Source organism: Pseudorca crassidens, chromosome 20 (assembly GCF_039906515.1).
Source record: "Pseudorca crassidens isolate mPseCra1 chromosome 20, mPseCra1.hap1, whole genome shotgun sequence".
NCBI classification, from domain to species: Eukaryota; Metazoa; Chordata; class Mammalia; order Artiodactyla; family Delphinidae; genus Pseudorca; species Pseudorca crassidens.
Genome location: NC_090315.1, coordinates 45165136 through 45178942, shown reverse-complemented (window position 1 = coordinate 45178942; position 13807 = coordinate 45165136). Strand labels below are relative to the sequence as shown.

At 38.4% G+C, this 13807-nt stretch overlaps 1 protein-coding gene across 2 annotated transcripts in view; it reads right to left on the bottom strand.

The window, feature by feature from the left end:
- UTP4 (UTP4 small subunit processome component) overlaps positions 1-13807 on the bottom strand; it is a 32868-nt gene that overhangs the window by 15358 nt on the left and 3703 nt on the right. The window contains exons 3-6 of one of the 2 annotated variants that reach the window (XM_067718429.1): positions 13384-13575; positions 7654-7738; positions 5921-6010; positions 2779-2990 (exon numbers count right to left, since the gene is read on the bottom strand). In XM_067718429.1, the coding sequence (XP_067574530.1) occupies positions 2779-2990; positions 5921-6010; positions 7654-7738; positions 13384-13575 (579 nt within the window). The remainder of the gene's footprint in view (positions 1-2778; positions 2991-5920; positions 6011-7653; positions 7739-13383; positions 13576-13807) is intronic. The other variant, XM_067718430.1, reaches the window with a different exon arrangement.

Sequence of the window (13807 nt, the reverse complement as noted above, 5' to 3'; positions counted from 1 at the left end):
AAGAATGAACGTCAAAACTTGCAGAATACGGATTTCCCTCGTGGCCCAGTGGTTACGAATTCACCTTCCAATGCAGGGGACGCGGTTTGATCCCTGGCTGGGGAACTAAGATCTCACATGCCGTGGGGCAACAAAGCCCACGCGCCACAACTGGAGAGAAGCCCGCACCGCAACTAGAGAAGGCTGCACGCCACAATGAAGAGCCTGTGTGCTGCAAGGAAAGATCCCACGCGCCTCAAGGAAAGATCCCGCAGACCATGATGAAGATCCCACAGGCAGCAACTAAGACCCGATACAGCCAAATAATAATAAAACAAAACAAAACAAAAACAACTTGCAGAACAGTTGTCAAAAGCCTAAAAGAAAATCTTGGGACTATATTGGATCATCTTCTACCAACACTGTGGATGGCTGGGAGGCATGTGTGAGAAACATGGACCCCAATAACTGAGTTCAAGTGATTCAGAGTCCAACTCTGAACGTGAAGAAGTTCTAGGAATACCCTTATCATTTTATTTCACACATACTTTCCTGTTTATATATGCGTAAAAGTCATATAACAGAAATTTTCTGTTTAAGTCTCAAGAAGCTCTTCAGTAAGTAAAATTTTATGTTTAAAAAAGCATTGTGTCAGTTTATATTATAAAAGCTTATATGATGTGCTTATAAAATGTGAATTTTACATTTAAAAAACCACTCTGTCATAGTTTAATAAAAGTATTTCTTCTTTCCCATGATAACAAAATTATGACATGTTACAATCATTTGTATCTAAGACTTAATGCAATAGAGTAATATAGGCACAAGGTAGAAGATCAGACAGTATAAAGTGGTACACAGTACAAGTTACACCTGTCTTCCACCTACCCCCCAAAAACTTTCTTCCAGAAACTGTCATTATTTGCATTTTCAATATTTCCAGAGATATTCTATGTATATACTAGCAAAACTGTATACACATAGAATATCTGTTTCTTTTCTTTTCTCTTTTTTTTAGCCATGCCACACAGCATGCAGGATCTTAGTTCCCTGACCAGGGATTGAACCCACATCCCCTGCAATGGAAGTGCTGAGTCTTAACCACTGGACCACCCGGGAAGTCCTAGAATATCTCATATATAAATATCTAATATATAAATCTGCTCTACCTTTCCTTACTACACTATTATATACTATACTATACACTGTAATACTGTTCTACTTTTTCCCCTTACCAATATATCCTGGAAATTGTTCCATAGCAATAAATATACATCTTCTCTGGTCTTTGAACAGGTGCATAATCCTTAAATAATTACACTTTAAATAGTACTAAATTTAATAATTAAGTCTTACTATCTAATAATTACAACCATTTTGGATCAAAACTCTATTTTAAAAGGAGAATTCCTTCCACTCACTTAAACCTTGACTTCTATTATAGTTTATATGTGACATCTACATGTTTTATAGGGCTTTAGCACTAACAAATTGTTCTCATGGAAAAACTGTGGAATGGGATAGGAACATTTTATAGGCAAGAAAAGAAAGCAGGAGTGATCTCTACACTAGACACACTTAAGTAAGAAAACAACACTCAAACTAATTACGTAAAGATAAAAGATCTAGTCAACAAACCTCAAAGCTCAGACAGAGAGACAAATATCATATAATATCGCTTACATGTGGAATCTAAAAAAATGTTAGAAATGAACTTATTTACAAAACAGAAACAAAGTCACAGATGTAGAAAACAAATTTATGGTTACGAGGTGGGGAGAGAAGCGGGAGTGGGGATGATAAATTGGGAGATTGGGATTGACGTAGACACACTACTATATATAAAACAGATAACTAATAAGGACCTAGTGTATAGCATAGGAAACTCTACTCAATACTCTGTAATAACTTATATGGGAAAAGAATAAAAAAGAATGGATATATGTGTATGTATAACGGATTCACTTTGTTGTACAGCAGAAACTAACACAACATTGTAAATCAACTATACTCCAATAAACATTAAAAAAAAAAACAAACCTCAAAATCACTTCCTGTGCCTCATTGCTAAAATATCCAAAGGTTTCTTTTTTTTTTTTACTTTTTTTTTTTTTTTTTTTGCGGTACGTGGGCCTCTCACTGTTGGCCTCTCCCGTTGCAGAGCACAGGCTCCGGACGCGCAGGCTCAGCGGCCATGGCTCACGGGCCCAGCCACTCCGCGGCATGTGGGATCTTCCCAGACCGGGGCACGAACCCATGTCCCCTGCATCGGCAGGCGGACTCTCAACCACTGTGCCACCAGGGAAGCCCTCCAAAGGCTTCTGATTAAGAATTCATGTTACAAGATGGCAAGAGGCACACATGTTCAATACAAACCTGCTTTAACTCCTATACAAACAGGAGAAAAATCAGTAGTGTCGAAATCACTATAAAATTACCTTCTAATGTTCCAAGATAGGAAGCAGAACAGTCAGGCAGAGAGAGGAAATAGAACTTCTCAAGATTCTTCTAGAATACTTGTGCCCTATCTACAATCAGACGGGGTTAACTGGGGACAGGGAGTGTCTGAAGAAAACCTCTCTGCTAACTAATCGTTTAGAGAATATTCTCTAACTAACTGTTGGAGAATAAGTGTTCAGGAAAACTGTGTGGGTTTTCAGATGCATTGTCCTAAACTCAATCTTCCTCCACTACAACATTCAGGATTAGGGAACAGTGTCTGTGGCACACCACTGACAGGGCCTTCTCTACTCATGCCCCAGGTTGTACAGGAACTGCTCAAACAGGGACTATACTCACATCAGATATGGCAATGGACTGCACGTCAGTATTTGCGATGAGATGATTCTTTACAAGGGTACCGGTAGCTGAGTCCCAGAACTGCACCTTCCCAGCAGAGTCCACGCTTATGACGGTGCCATCAGACAGGAAGGCCACGCCCCATATGATACACTTCCGCTTAGACACACCCATATACTGCCTATCCACAAGCATCTTATGAATAGCGCTTCCTGAAAAAGAAAGCAAAGCCCGCATGTGAATGGCACCTATTTCTCCTCAGTCTTCAGAAGCTGCCTGTGGTAGGCATCTGGTAAGTCAGCTGCCTGAGCACAGACCACAGACAGCCAGTAAACAGTGGTTATGGTGAACTCAGTTTTGGAACACCAAAATGGTTCCCTGAAGAAGGAGGGCAGCGGTGGTGGTGGGGGTTGCAGACAAAAGGAATTTTTGGTGGAGAGGTGAAATGGAAACGAGACATTTGAGGCTTCACTGAAAAGCAGCCAACTGCACACACACATTACACTCTGCTCCCTTCCAAATCCCCATGAGAAAGGGAGAGAAGACAATAGTGCCAAAATTTGGGGAACTGGAAAGCAGACATGGAGTAGTAACCGACTTAGTAGAACCCTAAAACTAAGTCCCAAATCCGCAATAGGAAAAGCCAAGAAACCACCTGATTTATACCATGGAATCCTCAGAAGACTCAGCAACTGGTGACTCCAGATAGTCTGGAAACAGAGGTGATGCATGGAACACAGATTAAGTGAAATGTTATAACTTTGTATTGAGAACACCAGCTTTCTTCTTAGAATGCTGATGGCTGGGCTTGTTGTCACCAGGCAGGAGAACAAAAAACAGTTCTGAGAAATATGACCAGCACAAGAGAAAAGATATAAAGAGCCTGTCTTGAGAGCATCCCCAAGCTAACAGTCCAGCCAGACCATTCCTCAATGAAGCTCAGATGTGATCAGCACCATTCGTGTGGTGATGAAAGGAACCTCTAGACACGGGAGGAAAGCCTCAATATGAAAGGCAGAGGCCCAACATAGGACCAGAAAAAAATAAACAACAAGGTGGGAAAAAGCCAGGGCGAAGAACACTTCACAGCTATTACCATGAATAGTCTTGGAGAAGAGTTAGTATACTGTATAATGAAACAAAAAGAGAATGCTGTAAAAAAGAACATTCAGGAAACAAAAAAGAACTCTGGAAATGAATGGCAGAAATGAGAACCTCAATAAAAGGACTGAAAGATAAAAATGACAAACTCTCCCAGGAAGCAAAGTAAGAAGTTAGAGATGAAAAATAACAAGGGGGAAAAAGGAAAAAAGAAAGAAAGAAAATTAGAAGAGGCAAAATTCCACTAATTAAATTCCAGAAAGGAGAAAATGGAAAGAAACTCCTTTACAAAATAATTATAAGAATTTTCCTCAGAAATGAAAAACATGGGTTTTTGGATTAAAGGAACCTACCAAGTTGTCCAATACAATGGATGTTAACAGATCCACACAACAAAAAACATAATTATTACATTTCAGAACAGTAAAGATAAAGGGAAGATCTTAAAAGCTCCCAGGAAAAACCAACCACAAAAACCTACAAAAAGGATCTACTCTCAGAAAGGCATCAGAGTCCATAACAATACTAGAAGCTGGACGACAGTGGAACCACAGCTTCAAAATTCTAAGGAAAAATAATTTCCAACTAGAATTCTTTCTCAGAAACCCTTTCTCAGGATCCATCAAACAAAGTGATAAACTACGAAAATGAATGACTTGGCAACAGGGAACTCTACTGGAGAATAAAGCAAAGGGGATCTCCAGAATGGTTGAAAAACCAGAGTTCAAGATCTCAGAGTTGTGCAGTAGGCCCAGAAACTGGCTCCACTAAGCTGGAGCAGGGCAGAAGGCTCTGGGAGAGAAACCTTCAAGGAGATAAAAGTGATAGAAAGAAAACCAGATGTGGGAATTCCCTGGCGATCCAGTGGTTAGAACTTGGCACTTTCACTGCAGGGGCCCAGGTTCAATTCCTGGTGGGGGAACTAAGATCCCGCAAAAAAACCCAAAACAAACTAACAACAACAAAAAAAAAACCAGAAAAAAAACCCAGATGTAGCTGAACCTAAATCATACAACTGGAAGAATGTGGAGATGAATTAGTGATATATATATATATATATATATATATATATCTCAATCTCACACACACAAAAGAGAGAGACAGAGACAGACACTCAGCATTAACAAAAAGCATACAGGAAAGGAAAAGAAATTTACTATGCAAGTTGTATGTATATAGTCTAAGAATAAAAACATCAACTGCTAATCTGAACAAAGTTAGAACATAACCATACTGGGAGGATCAGGAGGAAATATTGCTACATGTGGCAAAGGGCAGAGAAAGAGGGTTAAATAGTGGAAGTCAATAAATAATAGGCTAAAACTGAAAAAAAATAAAGCATTTTAAGCATACTATGTATAGCATAAAGATAAATACCAAAAGAATTAGCTAAGAGTTGCAGGTGGCTGCCTTTGAGGAGTGGGAGAAGGGATATAGGGGGACTCCTGCTTTTTTGTAACAAGCCTTAAGGAATTCTTTGACTATATGCATATATAACTGATAATAAAAAACTTGCTCAAGCACTAAGGAAAAAGAAAAAGGCAACGTATCTGCCCTGTGTTTCCTCTCATCTTAGCAGGGAGTAGACACAGCCACCTAACAAGTTGAAGTCAGTCTCCTCACTGAAGGAATCCATCAGCCAATTCTCTAGGCCAAGGACAGAGGAAGCACGTTGTTCTCTATCTTTCTGATCTCAAGTCTCACCAACTATGTTACCAAGATCTTACATTCCTCAACTACAGACACCCACTTTTACAAAGAACTGGTATATATAAATAGGTATTCTACTGATTGCTCATAGTAAATGTCTCACTGGTTGAGGGCAAATTTTAGTGTGAATTCTTATGATGAAAAATACTGTATTCCACTGAAGAACCAAGATTCCCCTAAAAGCAGCAGTAGTAATCCAAGAAAGAAGTGAAATTCATGGTGACATCTCAGAAGGTTCATGAAAGCATAAGGTCACAAGCTCTTGGAAACCCAGAAATGTGGCTCTGACAAACAAGACCCACACCCCAAATGAACTGAGAAGAACAGTCACCTGATTTGACATCAAACACACTAATGTAGTCTATGGAGCCAGCTGCAATGTGTGTACCAGCGGGATGCCAGCTGAGGCTCAGGATTCGACCTTGGGAGTTGTACAACAAAAGAGAAAGTGACATACACATAAATATACAGCAAAGGGTAACTGAGTTCTCCTTCCACAAACATCTACAGGGCTAGCGTTCTATAGTCTTAAAGTTCATCTACTGCGCTCTTGCGAAGGACTGTTTTATAACAGGTGAGGGACAACTTTGCCCTGGGACCCACGATGACATATTTGATACTTACTTTTAATAATGGATAAATGGTTGATGGGAGTGTAGATAAGCACAACCTTTTGAAGGTGATCTGGTAGTAACCTAACAAAATTTAAACGTGCAAATGTGGCATGGTAATTGCACTAGGAATTTAACAAAAAAGAAATATTTACAGGAATGCCCAAGTGTATATAAGAATGTTCATTACAGCACTGGCTATAGTAGTAAAAACAAAATTAATATCCATCAATAGGAGTTTGGTTAAATAAATTATGGAACACCATAAAATGAAATGCCATGCAGACTGGCATGACTGACACAGAAAGATGTCTGTGATACATCAAATGAAAAACTAAGCTGAAAAACAAGTGCAAGCACTCCTGTGAATGTATTTGTCTATCTGAATATACAAAAAAGTCCAGATTAATTCCAAAATGTTGCCTACAGAGTGAAATGAGACACTTATTTTCTCTTTCACACTTGGCTAAATGCATGAAATTTTTACCAAGCATTATATCACCTTTGTAATTAAAAAAAGAACACCCAGGAGATATTAAAAACAAACAATACAGGGATCTGATTAGCAGAGGATAAACATTACTATTGGATACAGAGAACACATCAGACACTACTCTCTAGAAAAGGAGTCAGGGTGGGACAGGGAGGGTGGGAGGGAGACGCAAGAGGGAGGAGATACGAGGATATACGTATATGTATAGCTGATTCACTTTGTTATAAAACAGAAACTAACACACCACTGTAAAGCAATTATACTCCAATAAAGATGTTAAAAAAAAAAAAAAGTGGATAATAGAAAAGGAGTCAGCAAACTATGGCCCAAAGGCCAAACTGGGGTCACCACCTGTTTTTGTAAATGAAGTTTTACCAGAGCATAACCATGAGCATTTGTTAAGTATTATCTAGGGCAACTGCGGTGCTATAATGACAAGAGTTGGCAGAGACTATAGGGCCTGCAAAGCCTACAATATTTACTAGCTGGTGTCTTCACAGAAATAGTTTGCCAGGCTCTGTTCTGGATGTCAGTGTCAGTCAGTCCAGGTGGAACAGAGGCAATTGTTTATAAAATTCCCCCATTCAACTTGAAAGTACTAGCAGAACTGAGAACCACAGCTCCTAAAGAAAAATCCGAGTTCTGAGACTTTACGCACATTTGTTAAAACTTCACAAAAATAAGTGAGAACTAACAAACTGATTTACACAGAAACACTCACTTTCCTATTTTGGATTGCTAGCTTCCTGTATTATTACTTAACCAGGCAATCATAGCTATGCTACACAACGGAGAGGACCTGAGCTAAGGACAGCATCTAGCACATACGCTGCACTCACAGAAAGTTAGCATATAGATAAAATATTACCTGGACCCATGGGAAAATATCCCATCTCCAGTGGCACAGAAATATAACTTCTTGTTAAGACTACTCACTGCCTCACCACAAATAACCCTTACTTTTCTGACGATCAAAATTTCTTTCAAACTGGATTTTGTCTGGGGTGATCTGAAATAGTTTCACAGATCCATCTTCGCAGCCAACCTATTATGGAAAAGGGGGTAGAAAATAAAGAAAGCATTTTATAGAACTAAATATATACATTTCCTCCTTCAAGCTAACACTTGTTCTGAAAGAGAAAAATAGTTTGTGAGGGGGAAAAAGTACTGGTACCAAGAAACTGGTAGTGTGTTCCTGGCAGTCTTCATGTCCTAGCCAGAAAGCAGGCCAATTAGGGGCACAATTCCTGAATAGGACATGGAGGAGAAACAGGATTTCATAGCATGTCTCTGCTGGACACCCATGGCCTAAATAAAAGACCCATTAACTGTGTCACCTAAATGGAGATACGTCAAGGTATTACAAAATAGTACAAATTTTAAAAAAATCATAAATCCATCACAGAAAACTAAATCTCTGCAAGTACCCAGTCTACTGGTAAGAATGGCGGGGGGAGTCTTTCCATTGTCTATATGTACCACATTTTCTTTATCCATTTGTCTGTCGATGGACATTTAGGTTGCTTCCATGACCTGGCTATTGTAAATAGTGCTGCAATGAACATTGGGGTACATGTGTCTTTTTGAATTATGGTTTTCTCTGGGTATATATGCCCAGCAGTGGGATTGTAGGATCATATGGTAGCTCTATTTTTAGTTTTTTAAGGAACCTCCATACTGTTCTCCATAGTGGCTGTATCAATATACATTCCCACCAACAGTGCAAGAGGGTTCCTTTTCTCCACACCCTCTCCAGCATTTGTTTGTAGATTTTCTGATGATGCCCATTCTAACTGGTGTGAGGTGATACCTCATTGTAGTCTTGATCTGCATTTCTCTAATAATTAGTGATGTTGAGCAGCTTTCCATGCGATTCTTGGCCATCTGTATGTCTTCTTTGGAGAAATGTCTATTTAGGTCTTCTGCCCATTTTTGGATCGGGTTGTTTATATTTTTAACATTGAGCTGCATGAGCTGTTTATATATTTTGGATATTAATTCTTTGTCCATTTATTCTTTTGCAAATATTTTCTCCCATTCTGAGGGTTGTCTTTTTGTCTTGTTTATGGTTTCCTTTGCTGGGCAAAAGCTTTGAAGTTTCATTAGGTCCCATTTGTTTATTTTTGGTTTTATTTCCATTACTCTAGGAGGTGGATCAAAAAAGATCTTGCTGTTATTTATGTCAAAGTGTTCTTCCTATGTTTTCCTTTAAGAGTTTTATAGTGTCCAGTCTTACATACAGGTCTCTAATCCATTTTGAGTTTATTTTTGTGTATGGTGTTAGGGAGTGTTCTAATTTCATTTTTTTACATGTAGCTGTCCTGTTTTCCCAACACCACTTATTGAAGAGACTGTCTCTCCATTGTATATCCTTGCCTCCTTTGTCATAGATTAGTTGACCATAGGTGCGTGGGTTTATCTCTGGGCTTTCTATCTTGTTCCATTGATCTATGTTTCTGTTTCTGTGCCAGTACCATACTGTCTTGATTATTGTAGCTTTACAGTATAGTCTGAAGTCAGGGAGTCTGATTCCTCCAGCTCCATTTTTTTCCCTCAAGACTGCTTTGGCTATTCGGGGTCTTTTGTGTCTCCATACAAATTTTAAGATTTTTTGTTCTAGTTCTGTAAAAAATGCCATTGGTAATTCGATAGGGATTGCATTGAATCTGTAGATTGCTTTGGGTAATATAGTCATTTTCACCATATTGATTCTTCCGATCCAAGAACACAGTATATCTCTCCATCTGTTGGTATCATCTTTAATTTCTTTCATCAGTGTCTTAATAGTTTTCTGCATACAGGTCATTTGTCTCTCTAGGTAGGTTTATACCTAGGTATTTTATTCTTTGTGTTGCAATGGTAAATGGGAGTGTTTCCTTAATTTCTCTTTCAAATTCTTCATTAGTGTATAGGAATGCAAGAGATTTCTGTGCATTAATTTTGTATCCTGCAACTTTACCAAATTCATTGATTAGCTCTAGTAGTTTTCTGGTGGCATCTTTTGGATTCTCTATGTATAGTATCATGTCATCTGCAAACAGTGACAGTTTTACTTCTTCTTTTCCAATTTGTTCCTTTTATTTTTCTTCTCTGATTGCCGAGGCTAGGACTTGCAACACTATGTTGAATAATAGTGGTGAGAGTGCACATCCATGTCTTGTTCCTGACCTTAGAGGAAATGCTTTCAGTTTTTCACCATTGAGAATGATGTTTGCTGTGGGTGTATATGGCCTTTATTATGTTGAGGTAGGTTCCCTCTATTCTCACTTTCTGGAGAGTTTTTATCATAAATGGGTGTTGAATTTTGTCAAAAGATCTTTCTGCATCTATTGAGATGATCCTATGGTTTTTCTGCTTTAATTTGTTAATATGGTGTATCACATTGATTGATTTGCGTATATTGAAGAATCCTTGTATCCCTGGGATAAATACCACTTGATCATGGTGTATGATCCTTTTAATGTGCTGTTGGATTCTGTTTGCTAGTATTTTGTTGAGGATTTTTACATATATATTCATCAGTGATATTGGTTTGTAATTTTCTTTTTTTGTAGTATCTTTGTCTGGTTTTGGTATCAGGGTGATGGTGGCCTCATAGAATGAGTTTGGGAGTGTTCCTTCCTCTGCAATTTTTTGGAAGAGTTTGAGAAGGATGGGTGTTAGCTCTTCTCTAAACGTTTGATAGAATTCACCTGTGAAGCCATCTGGTCCTGGACTTTTGTTTGTTGGAAGATTTTTAATCACAGTTTCAATTTCATTACTTGTGACTGGTATGTTCATATTTTCTATTTCTTCCTGGTTCAGTCTTGGAGACTATACCTAAGAAATTGTCCATTTCTTCCAGGTTGTCCATTTTATTGGCATAGAGTTGCTTGTAGTAGTCTCTTAGGATGCTTTGTATTTCTGTGATGTCTGTTGTAACGTCTCCTTTTTCATTTCTAATTTTATTGATTTGAGTCCTCTCCCTCTTCTTCTTGATGAGTCTGGCTAATGGTTTATCAATTTTGTTTATCTTCTCAAAGAACCAGCTTTTAGTTTTATTGATCTTTGCTATTGTTTTCTTTGTTTCTATTTCATTTATTTCTGCTCTGATCTTTATGATTTCTTTCCTTCTGCTAACTTTGGGTTATGTTTGTTCTTCTTTCTCTACTTCCTTTAGGTGTAAGGTTAGATTGTTTATTTGAGATTTTTCTTGTTTCTTGAGGTAGACTTGTATAGCTATAAACTTCCCTCTTAGAACTGCTTTTGCTGCATCCCATAGGTTTTGGATCGTCGTGTTTTCATTGTCATTTGTCTCTAGATATTTTTTGATTTCCTCTTTGATTTCTTCAGTGATCTCTTGGTTATTTAGTAACATATTGTTTAGCCTCCATGTGTTTGTGTTTTTTACGTTTTTTTCCCTGTAATTTATTTCTAATCTCACAGCATTGTGGTCAGAAAAGACGCTTGATATGATTTCAAGTTTCTTAAATTTACTGAGGCTTGATTTGTGACCCAAGATGTGATCTATCCTGGAGAATGTTCCGTGTGCACTTGAGAAGAAAGTGTAATCTGCTGTTTTTGGATGGAATGTCCTATAAATAACAATTAAATCTATCTGGTCTATTGTGTCATTTAAAGCTTCTGTTTCCTTATTTATTTTCATTTTGGATGATCTGTCCATTGGTGTAAATGAGGTATTAAAGTCCCCCACTATTATTGTGTTACTGTCGATTTCCTCTTTTATAGCTGTTAGCAGTTGCCTTATGTATTGAGATGCTCCTATGTTGGGTGCATATATATTTATAATTGTTATATCTTCTTCTTGGATCGATCCCTTGATCATTATGTAGTGTCCTTCCTTGTCTCTTGTAACTTTCTTTATTTTAAAGTCTATTTTATCTGATATGAGTATTGCTACTCTGGCTTTCTTTTGATTTCCATTTGCATGGAATATCTTTTTCCATCCCCTCACTTTCAGTCTGTATGTGTCCCTAGGTCTGAAGTGGGTCTCTTGTAGACAGCATATAGATGGGTCTTGTTTTTGTATCCATTCAGCAAGCCTGTGTCTTTTGGTTGGAGCATTTAATCCATTCACGTTTAAGGTAATTATTGATATGTATGTTCCTAGGACCATTTTCTGAATTGTTTTGGGTTTGTGTTTGTAGGTCCTTTTCTTCTCTTGTGTTTCCCACTTAGAGAAGTTCCTTTAGCATTTGTTGTAGAGCTGGTTTGGTGGTGCTGAATTTTCTTAGCTTTTGCTTGTCTGTAAAGCTTTTGATTTCTCCATGAATCTGAAGGAGATCCTTGCCGGGTAGAGTAATCTTGGTTGTAGGTTCTTCCCTTTCAACACTTTAAGTATATCATGTGACTCCCTTCTGGCTTGTAGAGCTTCTGCTGAGAAATCAGCTGTTAACCTTATGGGAGTTCCCTTGTATGTTATTTATCGTTTTTCCCTTGCTGCTTTTAACAATTTTTCTTTGTCTTTAATTTTGGCGAATTTAATTACTATGTGTCTCAGTGTGTTTCTCCCTGGGTTTATCCTGTATGGGACTCTGCGCTTCCTGGACTTGGGTGGCTATTTCCTTTCCCATGTTAGGGAAGTTTTGACTATAATCTCTTCAAATATTTTCTCTGGTCCTTTCTCTCTCTCTTCTCCTTCTGGGACCCCTATCATGCGAATGTTGTTGTGTTTAATGTTGTCCCAGAGGTCTCTCAGGCTGTCTTCATTTCTTTTCATTCTTTTCTCTTTATTCTGTTCCGCAGCAGTGAATTCCACCATTGTGTCTTCCAGGCCACTTATCCGTTCTTCTGCCTCAGTTATTCTGCTATTGATTCCTTCTAGTGTAGTTTTCATTTCAGTTATTGTATTGTTCATCTCTGTTTGTTTGTTATTTAATTCTAGGTCTTTGTTAAACATTTCCTGCATCTTCTTGATCTTTGCCTCCATTCTTTTTCCGAGGTCCTGGATCATCTTAACTATCATTATTCTGAATTCTTTTTCTGGAAGGTTGCCTATCTCCACTTCATTTAGTTGTTTTTCTCGGGTTGTATCTTGTTCCTTCATCTGGTACATAACCCTCTGCCTTTTCATCTTGTCTCTTTCTGTGAATGTGGTTTTTGTTCCACAGGCTGCAGGTTGTAGTTCTTCTTGCTTCTGCTGTCTGCCCTCTCGGGGGGGGGGGGGGGAGTCTTAAGTCTGTGCTCAAAAATTTTTTGAGAAACACTGGAAAAACATGGTTCCACAGGTTGACTTGTAGAAGGACCTATCAGAAGTTTAGATATACTAACGTGTGCTGTGAATCTACAGAAGGATTTAGTACGCCGTATTTCTGAAACAAAACTTATCATAAAACACAAGGCACAACAAAACAAAAGACAGTTTCTACATCTCCCAATTCCAAAGAACACAGTTTGGGAAATGCTGAACCAAACTGAAACCTCTGGTTTCATAAATGAATCAACAAGGTCCAAAGTAGCAGCAGAAAGAGTGCCAAAGGACAAGGGAGTTTTAAATCCCCAACAAGAATCCCAATCTTGTATCTCGTATTGGAATCCAGATACAATTGCTTGCTTGGTTGCTGGAATCCAGCTCAGAGTGGAGTTGCTACATGCTATAATACAATTTCACCTTCCTATGAACATAAGGAAGCAAGTTTAAGTGGGCAGAAGAGAAATCTTGGTTTGAATTACCAATAGTTGCTTACTGACCAAAAGTTGAGAGCCATTGGGGCTGGCAGCCATGCTCCAAATGGGTCCTCCAAAGGCATCCATAGCATACTTGATGTTTAACGCCTGCAAATCATACTCAATAATCTCTCCATTGAGTCCAGCACTAAACAGTCGCTGTCCGTTTGCCCAGCACAGAGCTTCTGTAGCCCGAGACTCATGACCTGGGAAAAACTACAGAAACACCATAACTTTTCAACCCACCACGAATTCATCAGCTACTAGCACTGAGTGGTCACAGGCAAAAAGGTGAAAATCAAAATGCCTCTCTAGAAACAACTAGTGTGGGGTTTTACACTATCTGAAGATCATGTTACTGATATTTTCATTTTTTTCAGGTTCACATTTTAGTTACTTATACAGTTGGTTTTGTTTCTTTTACTAGGACTTGTTCTGCAAAACCTTT